The sequence below is a fragment of the Callorhinus ursinus genome, unplaced genomic scaffold (genome assembly GCF_003265705.2).
Source record: "Callorhinus ursinus isolate GAN/ISIS: 27379988/994484 unplaced genomic scaffold, GSC_fseal_2.0 scaffold57, whole genome shotgun sequence".
NCBI lineage: Eukaryota > Metazoa > Chordata > Mammalia > Carnivora > Otariidae > Callorhinus > Callorhinus ursinus.
The window spans coordinates 7183562-7201837 of record NW_027397119.1 but is presented as its reverse complement, the minus strand read 5'-3'; the positions used below and the strand labels follow the sequence as shown (position 1 = coordinate 7201837).

The 18276-nt window shown below is 53.3% G+C and overlaps 1 protein-coding gene across 1 annotated transcript in view; it reads right to left on the bottom strand.

Annotated features, from left to right (window-relative positions):
• Nucleotides 1-18031, bottom strand: part of SOX13 (SRY-box transcription factor 13) — a 28249-nt gene extending 10218 nt beyond the window's left edge. The window contains 4 exon segments of the mRNA XM_073884560.1: nt 244-355; nt 1447-1458; nt 1461-1674; nt 17897-18031. Of these exon segments, the coding sequence (XP_073740661.1) occupies nt 244-355; nt 1447-1458; nt 1461-1674; nt 17897-18021 (463 nt within the window). The 5' untranslated portion in view covers nt 18022-18031.
• Nucleotides 18032-18276: the final 245 nt, after the last annotated feature.

The following is an 18276-nucleotide window of genomic DNA, read 5'->3' as shown; positions in this document are numbered from 1 at the left end:
CGCCTCCGACCAGGGCAGACATCTTACCTTGCTTTTTTATTTTTTCCCCCCAAGATTTTATTTGAGAGCAAGAGCAAGAGAGAGAGAGTGTGCACGAGCAGGGGGCGGGGCAGAGGGAGCAGCAGACTCCCCACTGAGCAGGGAGCCCAATTCAGGACTCAATCCCAGGACCCTGGGATCACGACCCAAGCCGAAGGCAGATGCTTAACGACGGAGCCACCCAGGCGCCCCTAGACATCTTACCTTCTTTTAAATGTTGGTTGAAGTCTAGCTTCTCCTGGCTTCCAGAGGCGGCCTCAGAAGCTCCCATTCTCTTGGGTTCCGGGGACCCATTGCTCTCAGGGGAGCTGCAATCCTACAATACGCACTGAATATCACTGTCACCCTCAAGGGAAGGGGGCAGACTGCAGAGGGAACCGAGCAGCCCGGGGACACACACCCAGCCCCCCAGGTAGGGCCTCCCCCCGCCACCTTCCCAACCTTTGCTCTGGCTTTGCTGGATATAGCGAAGGCACAAAAGGTTTGCAGACCAGAGACCTGGATTTCAGTCCCGGCTCAGTGACTCACGAGGCGCTTGATCCCACATGAGACTCTGAACTTCTCTGAACCTGACTTACTTCCCTCTTCTGAAAATGGAAATATTAACACCTCCCCTGTCAGGATTGTTGCTGGGATCAAGGAAGTGAATGCACGTGAGTGAGGTTCGCCGCCACAGTCGAGGCTACCGAGCTATTAATCATTACTTCCTTGCACACAGCCGTATCTGCAGCTGGGTGGGGGACTCCTGGGACCCCCCCCCCTTAGGACACCACCACCCTCAATTCTCCTCACCAGAGTCCTCTCCATTCTTTAAGGCTTAATTCGGGGCCCTACTCCTCCAGAAGTCTTGCTCATCACTACCCCGACCCCCTAACCCCTTCCATAGACCCCTCCAGGCTGGATCCTTCCTCAGGGCCCTAAAATTCTCGTTTTCATTCATTTGGTTTTAGTTACATATTACCCTTTTTGCAGCTCTTGCATGGAATCAGGATTTTTAAGAGCTGCAAGAATCCTTCCTGCTCATGTTCAGAACGCCTTCATCTTAAGGATGAGGAACTGTATTGTCTTTAACAGTGGTTGATCTCAGGCTTGGGTAATAAGGCTGATTTTCTCAAATCATATGGTAGATAAACTCTGAGCAGATATATCCTGTCTCTCCAACTAGTCCTCAGAGGTAAGGACTGGTCACACACGGGTGAGCAAGCACAGGAGTGAGGCCACGTACCACTCAGACAGGTGGCCTGACTGAACTTGGCAGCCCCTCCCCAGCCACCGAAGTCTTGCCCGAGACAGCCGGTGCTGCCTCCTGTCTGCCCAGCTTGGGAAGTGGGGTGCCCGCCCAGCCTCAAGGAGAGGCCAGGTATGGCACGTGGGTGTGGCCCATGGAGGCAAAGCGGGGACACTGACCCAGGAGCCCCGGGGAAAGTGCCGGGCACCTGGGCTGGAGCTTGGGAGTCAGCACCGTCCTGGGGAGCCCGGGCTGGGTCTCCGGGCTGGGGTTCAGCTGTGGTGGCCGAGCCCTGGAGGGCCTCATGGCAGGGCTCCTTCTTCCCTTCGGACTTGACGGTGCAGTTCACCATGGTGCCCACGCCATCTGGGGCCAGCTGGGCAGAGCCAGGGCTCCTCATGGACATCCTGAGGGAGGAGCAGAGGGAAACCGATGGTGGATACAGCAACTCCACCCTCACCAAATGCAAACGTCCATTTGGAACCCACAGTGAAAAAAGTAAAAAAATATTCTTCAGTCCTGTGCTTTTTTTTTTTTTCTTAAATGGGAAGGTCTACAGCCAACTGGGCCCAGCCTTCAGCAGGTCCTGCCTACTGCCATGTTGGAGCTGGTTGGCTGAATGGTCCACCAAAGGAGGGCAGAGATTATCAACTGGCAGTTTCTGAGCCCAGCAAAGTCAAAATCATATATATGTGTATCTGTGTGTGTGTTTGTAATTAGCTAACTAAAAATCACGAGGGCGCCTGGGTGGCTCAGTTGGTTAAGCGACTGCCTTCGGCTCAGGTCACGATCCTGGAGTCCCTGGATCGAGTCCCACATCGGGCTCCCTGCTCGGCAGGGAGTCTGCTTCTCCCTCTGACCCTCCCCCATCTCATGTGCTCTCTCTCTCATTCTGTCTCAAATAAATAAAGTCTTTAAAGAAAAATAAAATAAAATAAAATCACGAGACATCACATAATCTGGATTTGAACTTCTCTTGAAGTTGGTCTGGGGCAACAACTGGCTGGAATTAAGTAGCAGGTGCTCCTTATGGACAGGCCAGTTTTCCTCAGTCCCTACCACTCCCTACTGCTCCCCAAAAGGGGAACCAAGTGTCATCTACCCTATATATATATATATATATATATGTATGTATATATATATATATATATATATCTCCTTTTCTTCCTCTTAGAGAAAAAATAGAAGTGAACTTTTTTTTTATATTCATGTATCTACCAAAAGTAGGCAAATAACGGGCTGAGATGTAGGGCTGAGATGTAGGGCTTGAAGAAAGATGTTTTCCTTTAGCTAGCTAGAGTCCCTCATTTAGAGTCTCTCTCATTGGCCCCTGTAGGCATTTGCAATCCCTGCTGTAAGCAGCCTTTGCACCCACTGCTCCCATCACAGCCACCCCAGCACCCCCCTCCCCGTGTCATTGTCACCACTGCCTGGGACACCAGGAGTAGCTAGGCAATCTAAGGATCCTGGGGGGCGAGTGCTGGTGGTCAAGCCAGGCTCACAGCCAAAGCAGCAGTAGCGCCCAGCTCACCTGCTCCCCATCCAAAGTCACTGTGACAAGACCAGTAGGGACACCCAGCAGCAAGTTCTAGGTCCTACACGCGCTACGTGACCTTAGGTAAGTTACTGAACCTCTCCACACCTCTCTCCTCATCTGTAAAATGGGCAGTTCTGAGGACTAGGAATTGCTAAAATTTACCTGTTTAGAATGTTTCGCGGCACTAGTAAGTACCCCTTGTTAAAACACGGTAGAAATGCAGTCCCTACAAGGGACCCACAGTCCAAGCATGGCCTGGCGGCTTGCGTGGGAGTTAGTCAAGGGTCACTCGCAAATCAGAAACTCTGTGGATAGAGCAGGAATCTATTTTAACAAACCCTTCAGGTGATTCTGATACCCACTAGTTTGAGAAGCACTGTTAAATAAAAATTTAAAACATTTTTGCATGGGCATTACATTTTGGGGGGGTGGTGTAAGGCAAAAATCAGATATAGCAAAACATCCCTTAAAACTGAATTGCGGGTGTAGTATATTGTATATCATGTCAACTCCTTACAACACAATGTTTCTTGTAACATAAGGAGTGAGGCCATGTGCTGGATACAGGAGTCCATGTGCACTATTTTATATTAAACAACTGAACGGACATTATAGTTGAATAAGGTGTATTTGATTTGATGCCATCTAAACCAGAGCAGACCTCTCCCGCCACTTTCAAAAGGCGGGGTGCCCTGGAGACCAACATGGGACCCGGGACGGGCACTGCACGGTGAGGAGAGCGGGGCAGACCGGACCCGAAGAACGCTGGCCCGGGAGAAGAGGCTCCGGGGTCCGGCCCCGGGGTCCCCTCTCAACACGCAGGGGCCTGGCCAGTGTCCAGGAAGCGGGCGGCTCGGCCCATCCGGGCACAGGGAGGGGCGCCCAGCCAGGCCCCGGGCGGGGGTGGGGGGGGGGGGGGGGGGGGGGGGCGTAGGGGCGGGGCGGGCGGGGAGGAGGGTATTATCCCGAAGCTGAGGGCAGCAATTACATAACAAACAAACCCCGGGCTCAAGCTGTGAATTAATCAAACCGCTGAAAATAAAACCTTCCTCTCAGGAACTTCAGACAAAAGAAATGAAAACAACCAGGCTGGCTGGAAAATAAAAGGCAGCGGGGCTGAAAGGGGGACAAAAGGAAACCAGACAATAGGGTGTTGGACAAAGGCAATAAAGCCAGAGGAAGTGTGACAGGCGAACAATGCGGGCCTGTGCGCTTGTGATCCCCCGGCCGCTCCGCGCCACCTCGTCCCACACCCACCGCTCCGCCGGGCGTGGGCAGGCCACCAGGGCACCTCCTCACTCCCCACTCGGGTCCTAAGGGGTTTTCGCCTCCATCCTGTCCCCAACTTCAGGGCTTCCAGCGCCTACCTCAAAGCCTCTCTCCCATTGCAGCCCAAGACCCCGGCGGCGCAGCAGGGCGCACGGGAGCGGTCCGCTGGGCCCCGAGGCCCCGGTGGTCCGGGCCGCTGCGTCCCCAGGGCAACAGGCTGAGCCACCATCCACCCCCACCCCGGGCTGAAGGGGAAGGCAGAGGAGGTGATTAACAGCCCCAATTAAGTCTAGGACTGCAATGCCCACCACCATGGCCACTCACCACCTGCGGTCACGGAGCTGGTAATCGGCCAGTTCCCGTGCAAATGGAAGTGTAAACTGCACCCCAGTTTCCAAGGCTTAGGATGAAAACCGGAATGTAACCTAGCTCATTAATAAATGGTTATTGATTATATGTTGAAATTACAATGTTTTGGATACATGGAGTTAAATAAAATACTGTTTTCACTTGTTTCTTTTTACACTTCTTCGTGCGGTTACTGGAGAATTTAAAATTACGCATGAGGCTCGCGTTGTATTTCTGTTGGAAAGTGCTGCATTAGGACATCTCCCTTTGAGCTCTGATGGCCTTTTTACCCACACTTAACCCCCAAGAGTACCTCCAGCTGGGCACTGGGGATTATCTTTATACTGGGGAGCTTGCCTCCTGGGGCTCCCAATGGTTCATCCTGGCCTCTGGCACAGCCCCCGCCCCCAACAAAGAAAAGGACTCCTAGTGACCAGCCAAGCTGGCTTGGAGGTGTCTGTTCACCAGGGCGTGGTGCCCACCAAATAACCCTGCCAGATCCTGCTGCCCAGACGAGGCCCCTTCCATTTCCACAGGCGTCTGCCTCAACTTCGGGCACTGGGCCCTGGCTCTCGGTTGGTCTCTCGGGACCCATTTGTTGATGGAGAAGTAACAGCCTAGACCTGAGGGGCTCCTCCCAGGGTCTCACGTTTCGGGGGGTGGGGGGAAGAGGGTCCTTGGGCAGCTCCTTCCCTCCCTTCTGAGTTCCTAGAGCACAGGCCTCTGCCCAAAGAGCAGCCCCTTTCCCTGCCCCCAGAGATGGGAGTCCCTCGGAGAGGGTCAGTGCCAAGCTCTGGACCCTAACCATGCTGCTCTCTTCTCTGAGTGGAGAGCAAAAGCTGCATGTGATAAACTAAATGAGGAGAGAAAGGAGAACCAGGTGGCAGGTACGAAGTTGATATCAGAGCAGTCCCCGCTCTGCCACTCTGCAGCTGACGTCCCTGCATGGGTGGCTTCACCTCTGCAGGCTCTGTTGGTAGGACAAGGGTATTTGGGGGATGATGGTGGGTGGTCAAATTTTGGGTTCCCCAACCTGGATTCAAATTCCTGCTCTGCCACTAGCTGATGTGTGTGACCTTAAGCAAGTTAATTAACTCTGAGCTTCTTCTGTCTCCTCATTTGTATAATGGGTATAAGAATCCCTAACTCACCAGCGCCCGTGAAGATTAATTAACAGAGGGTATCCATTAAGTTGTCATATAGCCCAGGATGCTCCTAGAGTCAGGTGGTTGAGAGAAAAGTTATCAGGGGTGAGACAGACCTGGGCACGTCTAAAAGCCAACTCGGTCCAATCAATTGCTGTGCCATCTGGAGCAAGTGACTTAACCTCTCTGAACTCATTTCCTCCTCAGTAAAATAAGAAAACCTAATAAAGGGATGAGTCTTCCACTAACACTCCAGACTTTATAGTATGTGCCTGTCTTACATTCTTAGGACACCATAAACTTGGCCTTTGGGGTACACTTACCACAGTTGGAAAAGATACCCTTACATGCTTCATTAATCTCTGACTGGCCCAGTAGCGTGAGAACCCACCCACACCCCACGGCATTGTGGAAACATACCTGTTTTTGCTCATCAATGTAGCCCCCAGTCTAGCACAGAGCCTGGAGCACAGCAGGTGCTCAATAAATAGTCATACAATAATCCAAGTATAATACAGTTTGGCAAAATAGCACAAGGCAGATCTGGGCACATAATAAAGAAACAGCTACTACAAATCTTCCTCGACTTATGATGGGGTTATGTCCCAAAAAACCCAGCGTGAGTTGAAAATATCGTTAAGCCGAAAATGCATGTACTCCACCTAACCCACCCAACGGCACGGGCTTAGCCTAGCCCACCTTGAACGCGAACACTTACGCTAGCCTACAGTGGGCAATATCATCTAAACCAAGCCTATCGTATAAAAGTGTTGAGTATCTCATGTAATTTACCGAATACTGTCCTGAACGTGGAAGACAGGCACAGTCACTGTGTGTCTCGTGGCTGGCTGCCTTGGAGCCACCGCCGCCCAGCATCACGAGGGAGCACTGTACCACGTAACCGCCAGCCCGGGAGAAGATCAAAATTCCAAGTATGGTTTCTATTGAATGTGTATGGCTTCCTGACCATCACAGAGTCAAAAAACCGTAAGTTGAACCATCATCAGTCAGACCCTGTCTGTTATTACGCACCAGAAGCTGCTCTCTGCGGCACACTGCCCACACCCACCCGGACTCAGCCGACTCTTCCTTCCATCTAAGCTCTTCCTAGGAGCGACTTAAACCCCCCACCACCAAAGCCAGTCCATTTCCCTTTGCCTTTACCTTCCCACACCTTTTGGAGCCTATTGGAGTCTTCCCTGAAGTCTCTTCTTTTCCGAGACTAAAACACCCCTCACATTCCTTTACCCTTTCCTCAAAAAGCATGCTCCATGCTTCCCTTACCCACGTGGTTTCTCAGGAAGTTTGAGGTCAGCAGCCACACCTGCCCCTCTCTCCAGAGGCCTAGAAGCCCAAGGACCCCAGGCGCACAGGAGCTCTGAGTTACTGGGCTCCCCCAGCTCCCCCCAGGTCCTGGTCAGAGGCCACAAGCCCACAGGACACTGGGGTCAGCCGCCCAGCCAGGTGGAAGTGCTACTGGGAACCCAGTCTTCTCCCTCTTGCCCAGCCTTACTCGTATTTTATAAATGGAGAAACTGAGGCCCAGGGAGGACCAGTTTCAACAGTCCTGCTTCAGAGCTAGAGGCAGAACATGGGGACACGGAACCAGCTGGGCTACGGATCAGCACTCCTGCTCTGCCCACCCTTCCCTTCTAGGGTGCCCACTCCCCAGGCCCCCGGCCGCTTTCCTTCTTGGCCTTATCTCTCACCTGAGCATCCGTAAGAGGCGAAGGCCTCATAGGGGGAGAAGGTTCAAGCCATCCTCACCCCTGATGGGGCAGAGCCTTGAGTCTGTGAGCTGGTGGCAGAGAGGCCCCAGGCCCCCCAAACCCTGTGCCCAGCACAAGGCACAGAGAGGCCCCGGCGGCTCCGAACACGGCTCTTCCAGGGCAAAGCTGACTGCAGGTGCGGGTCCTCTCCCTTTTCTCCTCCCCGCAGCCAACCCTCTCCTGGGCCCTCGGACCCCCACCCACAGGCGCACGCGCACAGGCCCCCTTCTACCCAAAACAAATCACCAGCCGCTTCCTCTCCCAATCAGCCAACGACCTGGCCCAGCTGGACTGGAATCAAAGAAGTTTTCACCCTTAGCCCTTCCTCCCTCTATAACGACAGCCCCCCCCCCCCCCCAAATATCTAGATGCAGATACAGATAGAGATAAATCCAGTCATCGGAGCATGACGGGTGACTCAGACCCTGGGGTACAGGAAGACAGCCTGAGCAGACAGGCAGACCCCCCGAGGAGGGCCATGACCACACTTCCCCACAGGGCCCACACCAAACGTACACTCTACTGCAGGCTCCCACTCCCAGGCTTGCCGAGTGGGTGGTGCCAAAGGGCACCGCCAGGGAGAGAGAGCCCCACGGCGGGGGTGGGGCAGGGCCTGAGTCCCTGGGGAATGTCACTTCCTCTCAAAGCCCCAGAGGGTGGCGAGCCTCAGGCAGCCCCGAACAATAGCCCGAGGCGTGGGTGCCCAGAACGGTGCCCCGGTGCCACATCCTGCCATTCTTCTCCCAGGCCGCACCCTGCCACCCTTCCTGGCTACGCCCGATCCTATCTCTGATGTTTACTCAGCGCTGGGAGCTGGACTGGCTACAGGCTTGGGGAAAAGCTTTCCTGAGAGGCCCCTCTCACCCTCTCCAGCCTCTGCGGGCCCCAGGGGTACCCGATACAGGGTGTGTGCTGGTCTAGTCTAGCCCAGCTCGGGAGAGGGCCACAGCCAATACCCCCCGCCCCTGGGCTGTGCTGGGTAGGCCAAAATGGTATTCACCTGGCAGAGCAGCCGATACCAGCCAGTGGAAACTCTGTGAGCAACCGAGCGTCTGCCCTCCAGCCTGCGAGAGCCAGCAGCCTCCCCCGGAACCTCCGGCCCAGAAGCCCAGATCCAGCCTGAGTTCCACCGGCTGCCAGTTTGAGCTGTGCCCCGGTCCAAGGGCACAGCAGACTAAAGGAGCCAGGGAGAGACTGGAGCTGTGATGGTCCCATCCATGACCCCACGTGGTTGTCCCTACGTCTCTGAGGCACCTGAGTCTTCTCCTAGGCCAGGAGGAGAGGCCAGGAAAAGACAGCAGGGACAGACTGCAAGCGCTGTTGAGGCTCCCAGTGGGATGCACGCCTGCCCCTCCATCCCGGGTAAAACAGAGTTTACCAGGTGTTTCCTGGAGTCCCTTCTCTGGGGGCCCTCCTGCCTTTAGGACTACATACTGTCTCCAGCCCACCCACAGTGCAAGGGGGGCCCTGCAGTGCTGTTCTTGTCTCCCAGTGACCAGGTCGAAGGCCATGTCCTGGACAGGGGCATGTGTCTGGTCTTCTGCACCAGCCAGGCCCAGCCTAGGGCCAGCACACAGCAGAAATGCTGCAGCCGAGGCTGACTGGCTTGTCAAAGGCCTTCTTTTGGGGATAGCCCCGAATGTGAACCAAAGGAAGGAGAGGCCAAAAGAGCATTCAAGGGCAGAGCACTTGCTTGGCTTGTAGGCACCAAGTCAGGGGCTCGCCATTCATTTCCGTCTTCCCCAAGGGTCCACTGAAGCCAGGCTTCCACGATGCCCAAAGCAAGGTCTTTTCCCGCAGGCTGATCCGCTGTCTCTCTCCCTCTACCCCAGACACCAGACCCCAGTCCAGCACAGATCTGTCACTGTCTTCCCTGCTCACAGGATTCTAGTTGGTTTTGCCTTGAGTCATGGCCAAGGAAGAATTAGTCAAAAGAAATCAAGGCTGATCTGGACTTGGAGAAAAGACTTGACCTCTCAATAATTTCGTTTCTTCATGTGTAAATGGAGATCCCAATACCTGCTTTGATTAGAAGTTAGCAGATACTCAGAGAACCTGGCACAGAACAGAAGCTCAGCGAAGGCAGGAGGGAGAGGCCTAAAGCAGGAAGGAATGCGCCCCCGCCCCAACGCTGCCTCTCTCCCCGGCCGACCTGGGACTCGGGTCCCCAGCTCTCTGGGAAACAGGAGGGCGGGGGTGCCCCTCCGGCGTTGCTAGGAAGTGTGCTGCTTGGCACAGCCAAAAGAAAATGGTTTTTGTGGCCACCCGGGCCTGTGTTTGAAGCCTGGCTCCATCGCATACTACTAGGTGTTATAGCTGTGGGGCCACGGGGAGGTTTCCGCTTCTCCATCTCCAAACTGGAACAGATAATAACTATCTTGTAGAATTATTCAGAGGACTCAATGTGATGTTTGTAAAAAGCAAAAAAAAAAAAAAAAAAAGGGCACCTGGGTGGCTCAGTGGTTAAGCGTCTGTCTGCCTTCGGCTGAAGTCATGGTCCCAGGGTCCTGGGATCGAGCCCTACATCGGGCTCCCTGCTCCGGGGGAAGCCTGCTTCTCCCTCTGCCACTCCCCCTGCTTGTGTTCCCTCTCTCGCTGAGTCTCTCTCTGTCAAATGAATAAATAAATAAAATCTTAAAAAAGAGAAATTTGCTCCCTGAACGCTCCCCATCACCCTTGGGGAAGGAAGCCTCCCCAACCCCCGCGTGGCCAAACACGCAGAAGACCCACAACCAAAAGGACAGTGAAGTGTGTCACCCTCCTTCTCCATCTGCTCCCTGTAGGTCTCCCTCCCTTCGGTCCTGTCTCAGCACCCTGCCTGGGCCGTCACCAGCTATCCTGGAATCTCCGCCGGCTGGTGCCCACCCTGTGTCAGGCACCAAGGCCCCAGGCAGTGCGGACAGGCTGAAAGAGCCCCGAATGTGCCAAGGCAACCCCACGTCCCCAGAGCCACTGTTTATCTGTCCATGCCACCGTGCCTGCCCTTCCCCAGCCGACGACACAGCAGCTCTGCAGCCCTGAGGAGCTCCCTCATTTCCTCCAGAGCCCAAGCAGGTGAAGTGTTGTTCCTACGAACCCCTGCAGTCCCCTGCCAACCCCAGGAGGGGACAGGGGCAAGTGGGACCGGCCTGAACACAACCGGGTTCACCCACCAGGCGGGGTGAAGTCTCATTTGGGCCAGGAATGCCCCCGACTGGGGCCGGGGTGGGCTGGGCAGCTCTCGGCTCTTGCTTGGTGTCAAGGCTAAGCCACGTGGACAGAGTTCTCATGGCATAGGGTGACATGGAGGCTCAGGAGCCTCATGCAGTCGGTTCAAACCCAAGCATCCCTCTCATAAGTGGCCAGATCAGGCCAATCACTCCACTCTTGAAGTCTTCTACTTTGCTTACCTACAAATGGACTAGTAATATACAGCCCATAGAGTGCTGGCAAGGAGTAAGGAGGCGATACGGGAAGCCGAGCCGAACCACTCATCAGAATCTGAAGCTGGAGGGTGAGAAGCAGATGCACCCGGTTCCCACTGCTCCACGGAGGAGCCCAGTGGATGCCTGAGACTTAACCTCTTTATAGCTCAGATTCTTCACCTGTCAAGGGGGCCAACAAGACCCAACTCTCATGGTTGCTGGAGAATTAATAAGCAAGTATAGGAGCGGCCCCTGGCTAGCTCAGTTGGAAGAGCATGCAACTCTTGATCTGGGGGTCATGAGTCCGAGCCCCACGTCGGGTGTAGAGATGCCTTAAAAAATAAAATCTTAAACAAAAATAAGCAGTGTATATGAAATAACTCAGCAGGATGCCTAGCACCAAGCAGATGGGTACTTCATCTTGTTGCAGTTGAATGAATGAATGAATGAGCCTCCAGGGACCCTCCGCCAGGCAGAGTGCTCAGCCCAAACCAGTATAGATTTCAAGCACCCTTCTTAAAAGTCATTTCAAATATCAGCCTCTCCACATCCATAAGCCCACAGCCCCCTCTCCAAGTGGGCACCTGCACACCGCCTCCTGAGATCCCGGGGGGCCCAGGAAAGATATCTGATTCTTTTCCCTCTTCCTGCCTCAGCCACTCACTGCAGGGGCAGAAAAATGGGTCCGTGATGGAGATGGGTAGTTCGTACAACAAAGAGGATTTCACAAATGCCGGTCACCAAGAAGGCCACCAACCAGGCAGTGTTGACAGGAAGATAGCCTTGTACCCAGAAGGCCGGCATGCAAATAATCAGCAAATCCACTTCGGCCTATCCTCTCCTCCCTGGGATGTGCCTCCCCGCAAGGCTCCACAGTAGATACACCTTGAGAGAAGTTCTGGGGGCTTCCAGAGCTGCTCAAGCACCTAGCTCCCCAGCTTGAGCAGAAAATGGAGAAACAAGGTGCCTGCAGCACTGCAGTGGTGGGGGAGGGGAGCCCACGGGCCGGACCTGGACACACCCGCCTCACCTTCGTGCACTGGCTCAGGTCTGCCGCTTCCCCCATCGCCTCCCCTTCCCCCACCCCAGGCTTCGGGTGGGTGGCCACCTGTGCCTGGGCTAAACCTAATCACCACCATCTCCCCCAAGACAAGCTCACTCATCAGAAACCCCAATTCAGCAGCTCCTGCTTAAGCAGCATTCATTCTGCAAGCGAACAAAGTGTTCCGTTCTTTTTCTCTGCAAAGGCCGTGTTTCCTCTCCCATTATCTACCCCATCGGCAGCCAAGCCTGCCACAAAAGCAAGATTTCTTCTTTCTTTTTGTTATTTTCGTGGTCCCCTTTATTTATGGGTAGCTGTTCTTTCTTGGCTTTGGCTCCTTTTCAAAAAGGCAGGGAAGCAAGGGGAGGAGAGGGGTATGATAGTGAGTCTCTGATTTCATCCAAAATGCTCATCAAGCGATCCCCACATGGTAGCCTTCACCCCAGTCTGCCCGGGACCCCACCTGGCAGCACCAGCACCCTTTGGAAATGGAAGCCGGACCACCTCAAACAAAGAGTCCTATCTGGCAAAGGGGTGGGAGGAGGTAGGATTCTGGGAAGGATCCTGACGTCTCGAGCTCACAGTGCTAACAATAAAATAATAAGGGGGATATTCAAAATATCTGACAAGTGATGGGCATTGACCCATTAGATGGGACTCCTGGGACAATCGGATGAGTTGGCAGATGCCAGCCACCACCAACTGGCTGACATGCTGGTGCAGATCTGCTAAAGACCCTCTCCGATCATAGCTAACATTTACTGAGCCTCTGCGATGTGCGAAGCACTGCTGGAGACACCTTCACTTACATTAGTTTATTTAGTCTTCACAGTAACCATCTGGGGTACACCCATTTTACAGATGGAGAAGCTGAGTGACGGAGGTGATCTGAGCCCAGCAGTCCAGTGTCAGAACCCAGATCTCAATCAGACAATAGGAAGGGAGCAGACAACATGCTAAGTGTCATCTTTGGGGATGAGCTCTTTTAATTTTCAACAATCCTATGAAATAGTTACTATTATAATCTGTTTTACTGATGAGGGGACAGAGGCTTAAAAAGGTTTAAAGCAACGGCCCAAGCAATTACTGTTTTCTCTGCTGCGGGCCCGAGGATTCAAAGAGCCACGGAAAGTCATCTCCTAATGAGAGCCAGAATTGCCTGTCTTCCACCCCCAACTTCTGCTGTTCCCATGATGCAGGTCAAGGGACCCAGGCAAGTTCTAGTTCAGCTGATGTGAGGGAAGTCAAAGGCAAACTTGGGGCTGATGACGCCCTGGTTTCACGGGTTTGCAGGCCTCTCTCCCTCCTGCCAGTTACATCACGAGACCAGGTCAAAGCATGGGGGGGGGGGGGGGGGAGGGGGGGTGCTCAATGCTGCCTCCCCATACCACTTGCAGACATAAAATGATTCAAAGCCAGCGTCCTACCAGGTATCTTCCAAGGAAACAAGGGGCAGCACTCAGGAAGGCATCCCCTGAGCTCCCTTGTAGCCACCACCTCTGTGTTTGCCAGCCACCTCTCCAGGCCACCTACCCCCATGCCTCCACACCTGCTCCCTTCACTTCCCATTCAAGCCTGACTTCACGGCATGGAGCAGAACCGTGTGCTCCGAAGTCCCTTGCAACTATACACCTAAGGCATGGATGTACTCATTCTTATTTTCTTACCATTTTTTCCCCTGAATGTAAAAGGAATGTGTGCTCATTGTAGGAAATCTGCAAAATTTAGGATAACACAGAGAAATGTGAAAGCCACCATTTCCCGGCAATCTGGAGGTGGCCACTGATCAGAATTTGGCAGATTTCTATCCAATCTTTTTTCTATGCATAGTTTTGTTTTCCACTATTGAGCTCAGAAGCAAGTTTTATACTATCCCCCCCCACGTTAACAGTCTATCCGAGGGAGTTTTCATGTTCCTAAAAATCAGAAATTATTGGAAACGCTTTATAAGATCAACTGTAATGTTTGCACATCTTCCCCTCTAATGACAACACCATAATATTTGTACCCAGTGCACAGGGTTGAAATGGTCCAACTCTTAAGAAATTTCGTATTACTGAAACCTTCTCCTCACCCTCAAGGTCATGCACCTTCCAGACACCTCCGGTGGGTCACAGCCATTCCGTTCCTGCGACAGATGGGAAGGAAAGCACACTGACAATCAGCGGACAGAGCAAGGCAGCAGAAGGACCTCACCTGCCTCCTCTTCATGGGCTGGGGACAGAGTAGCAAAGGAAGTACAAGATGGAGGGTGGAGGCCAAGATGGGGTCCCGGAAGCTTGCGCCCAGGATCTGACTGCTTCTACTACAGAGAGGGCCTGTCCCAGCATTTCTCAGGGCTTTGACTTCCCCTTAAAAAGATGGAAGAACTACAATGAGATACCACTTCACACCCACTATGATGGAATTTTTTATTTTTTAATTAATTTTTTAAAGATTTTATCTTTTTTTAAAGATTTTATTTATTTATTTGACAGAGAGAGAGACAGCGAGAGAGGGACCACAAGCAGGGGGAGTGGCAGAGGGAGAAGCAGGCTTCCCGCGGAGCAGGGAGCCCGACGCGGAGCAGGGAGCCCGACGCGGGGCTCGATCCCAGGACCCCGGGATCATGACCTGAGCCGAAGGCAGACGCTTAACGACTGAGCCACCCAGGCGCCCCAAGATTTTATTTCTTTATTTGAGAGAGAGAAAGAGCTCGAGCAGGGGGAGCAGCAGAGGGAGAAGCAGACTCCCCGCTGAGCAGGGAGGTCGATGCAGGACTCGATCCCAGGACCCCGGGATCACGACCTGAGCTGAAAGCAGATGCTTAACCAACTGAGCCACCCGGGCGCCCCAATTTTTTTTTTTTTTAAAGATGGAGGATGCAAGGATGTGGACAGTTGCTGGCCGGGATGTAACACGGTGTGGCTGCCGTGGAAAACAATATGGCAGTTCTGCCCAGAATTAAACATACAATAACTGCATCACCCAGCTATTCCACTTTCGGAATATACCCAACAGATTTGAAAGCAGGGTCTTGAAGGAATACTGGACACCCACGCTCATAAGCATTATTCACAACAGCCCAAAGGTGGAAATAACCCAAATGTCTATGGAAGGATGAATGGATCAAGTATGGTGTGTGTGTGGATAGAATATATATTTTATATATATGTATATATATATATATATATATGTCAGACTGTTATCAGCCTTAAAAGGAAGCAAATTCTGACACATGCTACAATGTGGACGAATCTGGAAAACATGATGCTAAGGGAAATAAGCCGGACACAAAAGGACTGATATCTGATTCTGCTTATAGGAGGCACTTGGAAAGTTAAACTCATAGACACAGAAAGTAGAATAGACGTTACCAGGGGCAGGGAGAGGGGGAAGGGCGAGCTGTTGTTTAATGGCGACAGAATTGCAGTTCGGGATGATGCAAAATTCCGGAGAGGGACGGTGGGATGTACACCGTGAATGTACTTCCTGCCCCCGAACCATACAATTAGAAATGGTTAAAACGATAAATTTTGTTATTGCATCTTTCACCACACACACACACACACACACACACACACAAAGATAGAGAAGATGAAGCTGCTAATAATTTATACTTCCCTGGCACCTTTAATCTTGCAGATGAGCAGAGGCAAGAGCATGAACACACCCTCACAGACCGGGGACTAATGTCAGAGTGGGCGTCAGGGGAGCGGCGGGCTAGAGACTGGCTGCCTTTGGAGAACCCCATGCTCACAAAGCCATAATTAACATCACTAATTGAAGTGTCTAGAAAAGGCCAGAGCCAGACACTGCCAGACCTGCCCCACCAGCTAGAAGGCCTTCCCCGCCATGCCTCCCTCGCCTCCCTCGCCTCCGGAACAATCAAAGGCTTCCACCTGCCAGGCAGAGACAGGTGTATGGAGGAGCAGGGAGGGAAAGGGATCTGGGGGCAGGAAGAGGGGGAGAGGGGAAGAGATTAGGTTCCCTTAAAGTCGGGTCCTTGGCCTTCCTGGAAATCCTTTCCTCCAGTGTCCTTCTTAGGGTGGCAGTTTCAAGGAAAGCCCTGGGCTGACACGTGGTTTCCCGAACAGATCTGCCCCGACTTGCGCTCCACACCGGGGCGACTCATCCTACTGCTCTGGGCCTCTCTCAGCATCCATGTGGAGAGGACACAGCGGCGACAGGGGTCCAAATAGAAGCTCTATATATACCAGAAAGTCTGAGCTAACAAAGGCAGGGGACTGGGGGACAGACAGAACAGACGGGACCTGGGAGAGGAGGGAAATGAGCAGGGACTCATCCCCTTATTCCACAGATGATGGCTCGAGGGCCACCTGTGTCGTCCTTTCCTCCTGGATGAGGGACAGACGGAGACCAAAGTCACATCCAGCCCCAAGATTGATTTGCTCTTTCCATTTTCTATTACTGGTGCCTTTCTTGGTAAAAATATCCCAGTTCCCACTTAATCAAGAATACATCCCAGGGTCCCAGTGTCTCTAAAAGCTGCCTGTGCTCTGTGGCCACGCTGACTGACAGCCCACCCCAAGGGACCCTTGGGGACTTCCTATGGAAACCAAAAGGCCATCCGGCATCTTTGTCCAAGGAGGAAGAGAGATGAGCTTCCCCTCCCTGCCCTGGCCCCCCCAGGCCCTCCCTCGGCCCCCACTGGACCACCAGAGCCACTGTTTCCCTTCCCCCACCGCCTGCTGCCCTGACCCAGGAGGTGGGGGTCAATGATGGGGTCACTGGAGGCGCCTAGCTCAAAACTAGCTCTGGCGCTTAGGAAGAATTTAACCCTCTCCTTCCCGGCTCATGACTATCCACCCTAACAGATCTACTTTATGGAGGGAAACATCATTGCAGAGGGGGTCCAGACAGGCCCAGGTGAGAGTTCTGCGTGCACAGTGGAAACAGAACTGGCTTTGGAGGCCGAGGGTCTTGAGTTGGAGCCCTAGCTCTGATGCAAATTCAGGATGCAATCCTGGGCAAGTCCTAATTCTCTAATCCTCAGTATTCCTATCTGTAAATTGGGAGTCAAAATACACACACCAGATTGCGAGGGTCCTCAGCACAGTGACTTTCTAAAACTGTCAAAGCGCTTCATACACCTGGATGGTTTATAAAACCCCGTACAAGGGAAAGAGATCTGGAGGCTTTTGATTTACCGTGCGGCCCGGACACACCACCCACCTTCCCAAGGTCTCAGTTCTTCCATTTGCACACAGAGTGAATTATTACTTCTTCTCCCAGAGATAAAATTTTAAGTGGGGGAGGGCTCCAAGGTCTTTGATGCCGTGGAAATACAAGAGCCGCTAAGGCCCTGGTTTCCACTTGCCGGCTGCAGCCCAAATCAGCAGAAAGATAATCACAGAGTGATCGCAACAAGCTCAGCACTTCACAGATATTTTCAGCGGCCACAAGACCCATTTTATAGATGAGGCAGCTGAAGCGAAGGGAAAGCGACAGAATCCTATTTAGGATCCGCCTGACTCCACGTCCAAAACCACAGCCCAAGGAACCTGGAAAAGAGGCCGCTGCCTACAGGCCTGCCAAGCCCAATTAACCCTCTCCAGCAGGAGGGCTGGGTGGCGAGAGGACAGCCTTCACCTCCCGCCAGGTCCTTGCAGGCAGCTCCTGAGCCGCCCAGAGTCCAAAGGTTGGTAGCCGGTTGTTACAACTTGTTACAACTCACCAGCAGCCAGGGTTTGTGACCGCACTGGTTTCACACCTCGGGGCCATCCCAACTACATGTGAATTTCATAGGTTCGACAAAAATCCATCCTACTTGGGGCAGAAGTGTCCCCCCTCAGTGACCAGTTTAACGGACAACACTGGGCAGAGGACGAAGAGCGGTTGGCTCTGAGCAGGGCGGTCATTTCTGTTACACCGGGCAACGCCCCACCTACACTAGCGCGTGACAGACCGTTCATTCCCTTTCCTGGGCTGCTCCTCTGCACCAGCATGGTGGGGTCCACGCCCCACCCCTGCTCCAAACTTCTGGAACACCTGGGCCAGCGGTTCTCACGCTTGCTTCTCGGACTGAATGGGTCCCGCGAGTAACAGAATAACCCCAGCAACAATAAGAGCAGCAAACACGGGGGTAGATTCCCGCGGCTCTAACACTTCCCACCTCGTCAATCCTTTCAACTGAAGCCTTCCAACACGCGGGCATGATGGCGAGCAGCAGTTCACAGTGGCGGAAGCTGAAGCACAGAGAGGAGAAGCAACCTGGCCAGGGCTGCACAGCAAGTGCATCTGCGTGTCGCTTGTGAAGAAGGAAAACCGTGGAAGGCTGAGGGAGGTGTTGGGGCCAACAATCCACCCCCTTTCCCAGATCCCACAGGCCATGCTCAAGACCCAAGGGAGGGCTGTCCGCACATCCAGGCAGGCCAGGACAGCCCCACCTCTTCCACCCTAGCATGAACCCCCAAAAGCACCACCACAATGGCCACCATCCTAGTACCAGCTCCCACTGACTGGAGCCTTTTACACTCGTGGCCCTGTATGAAG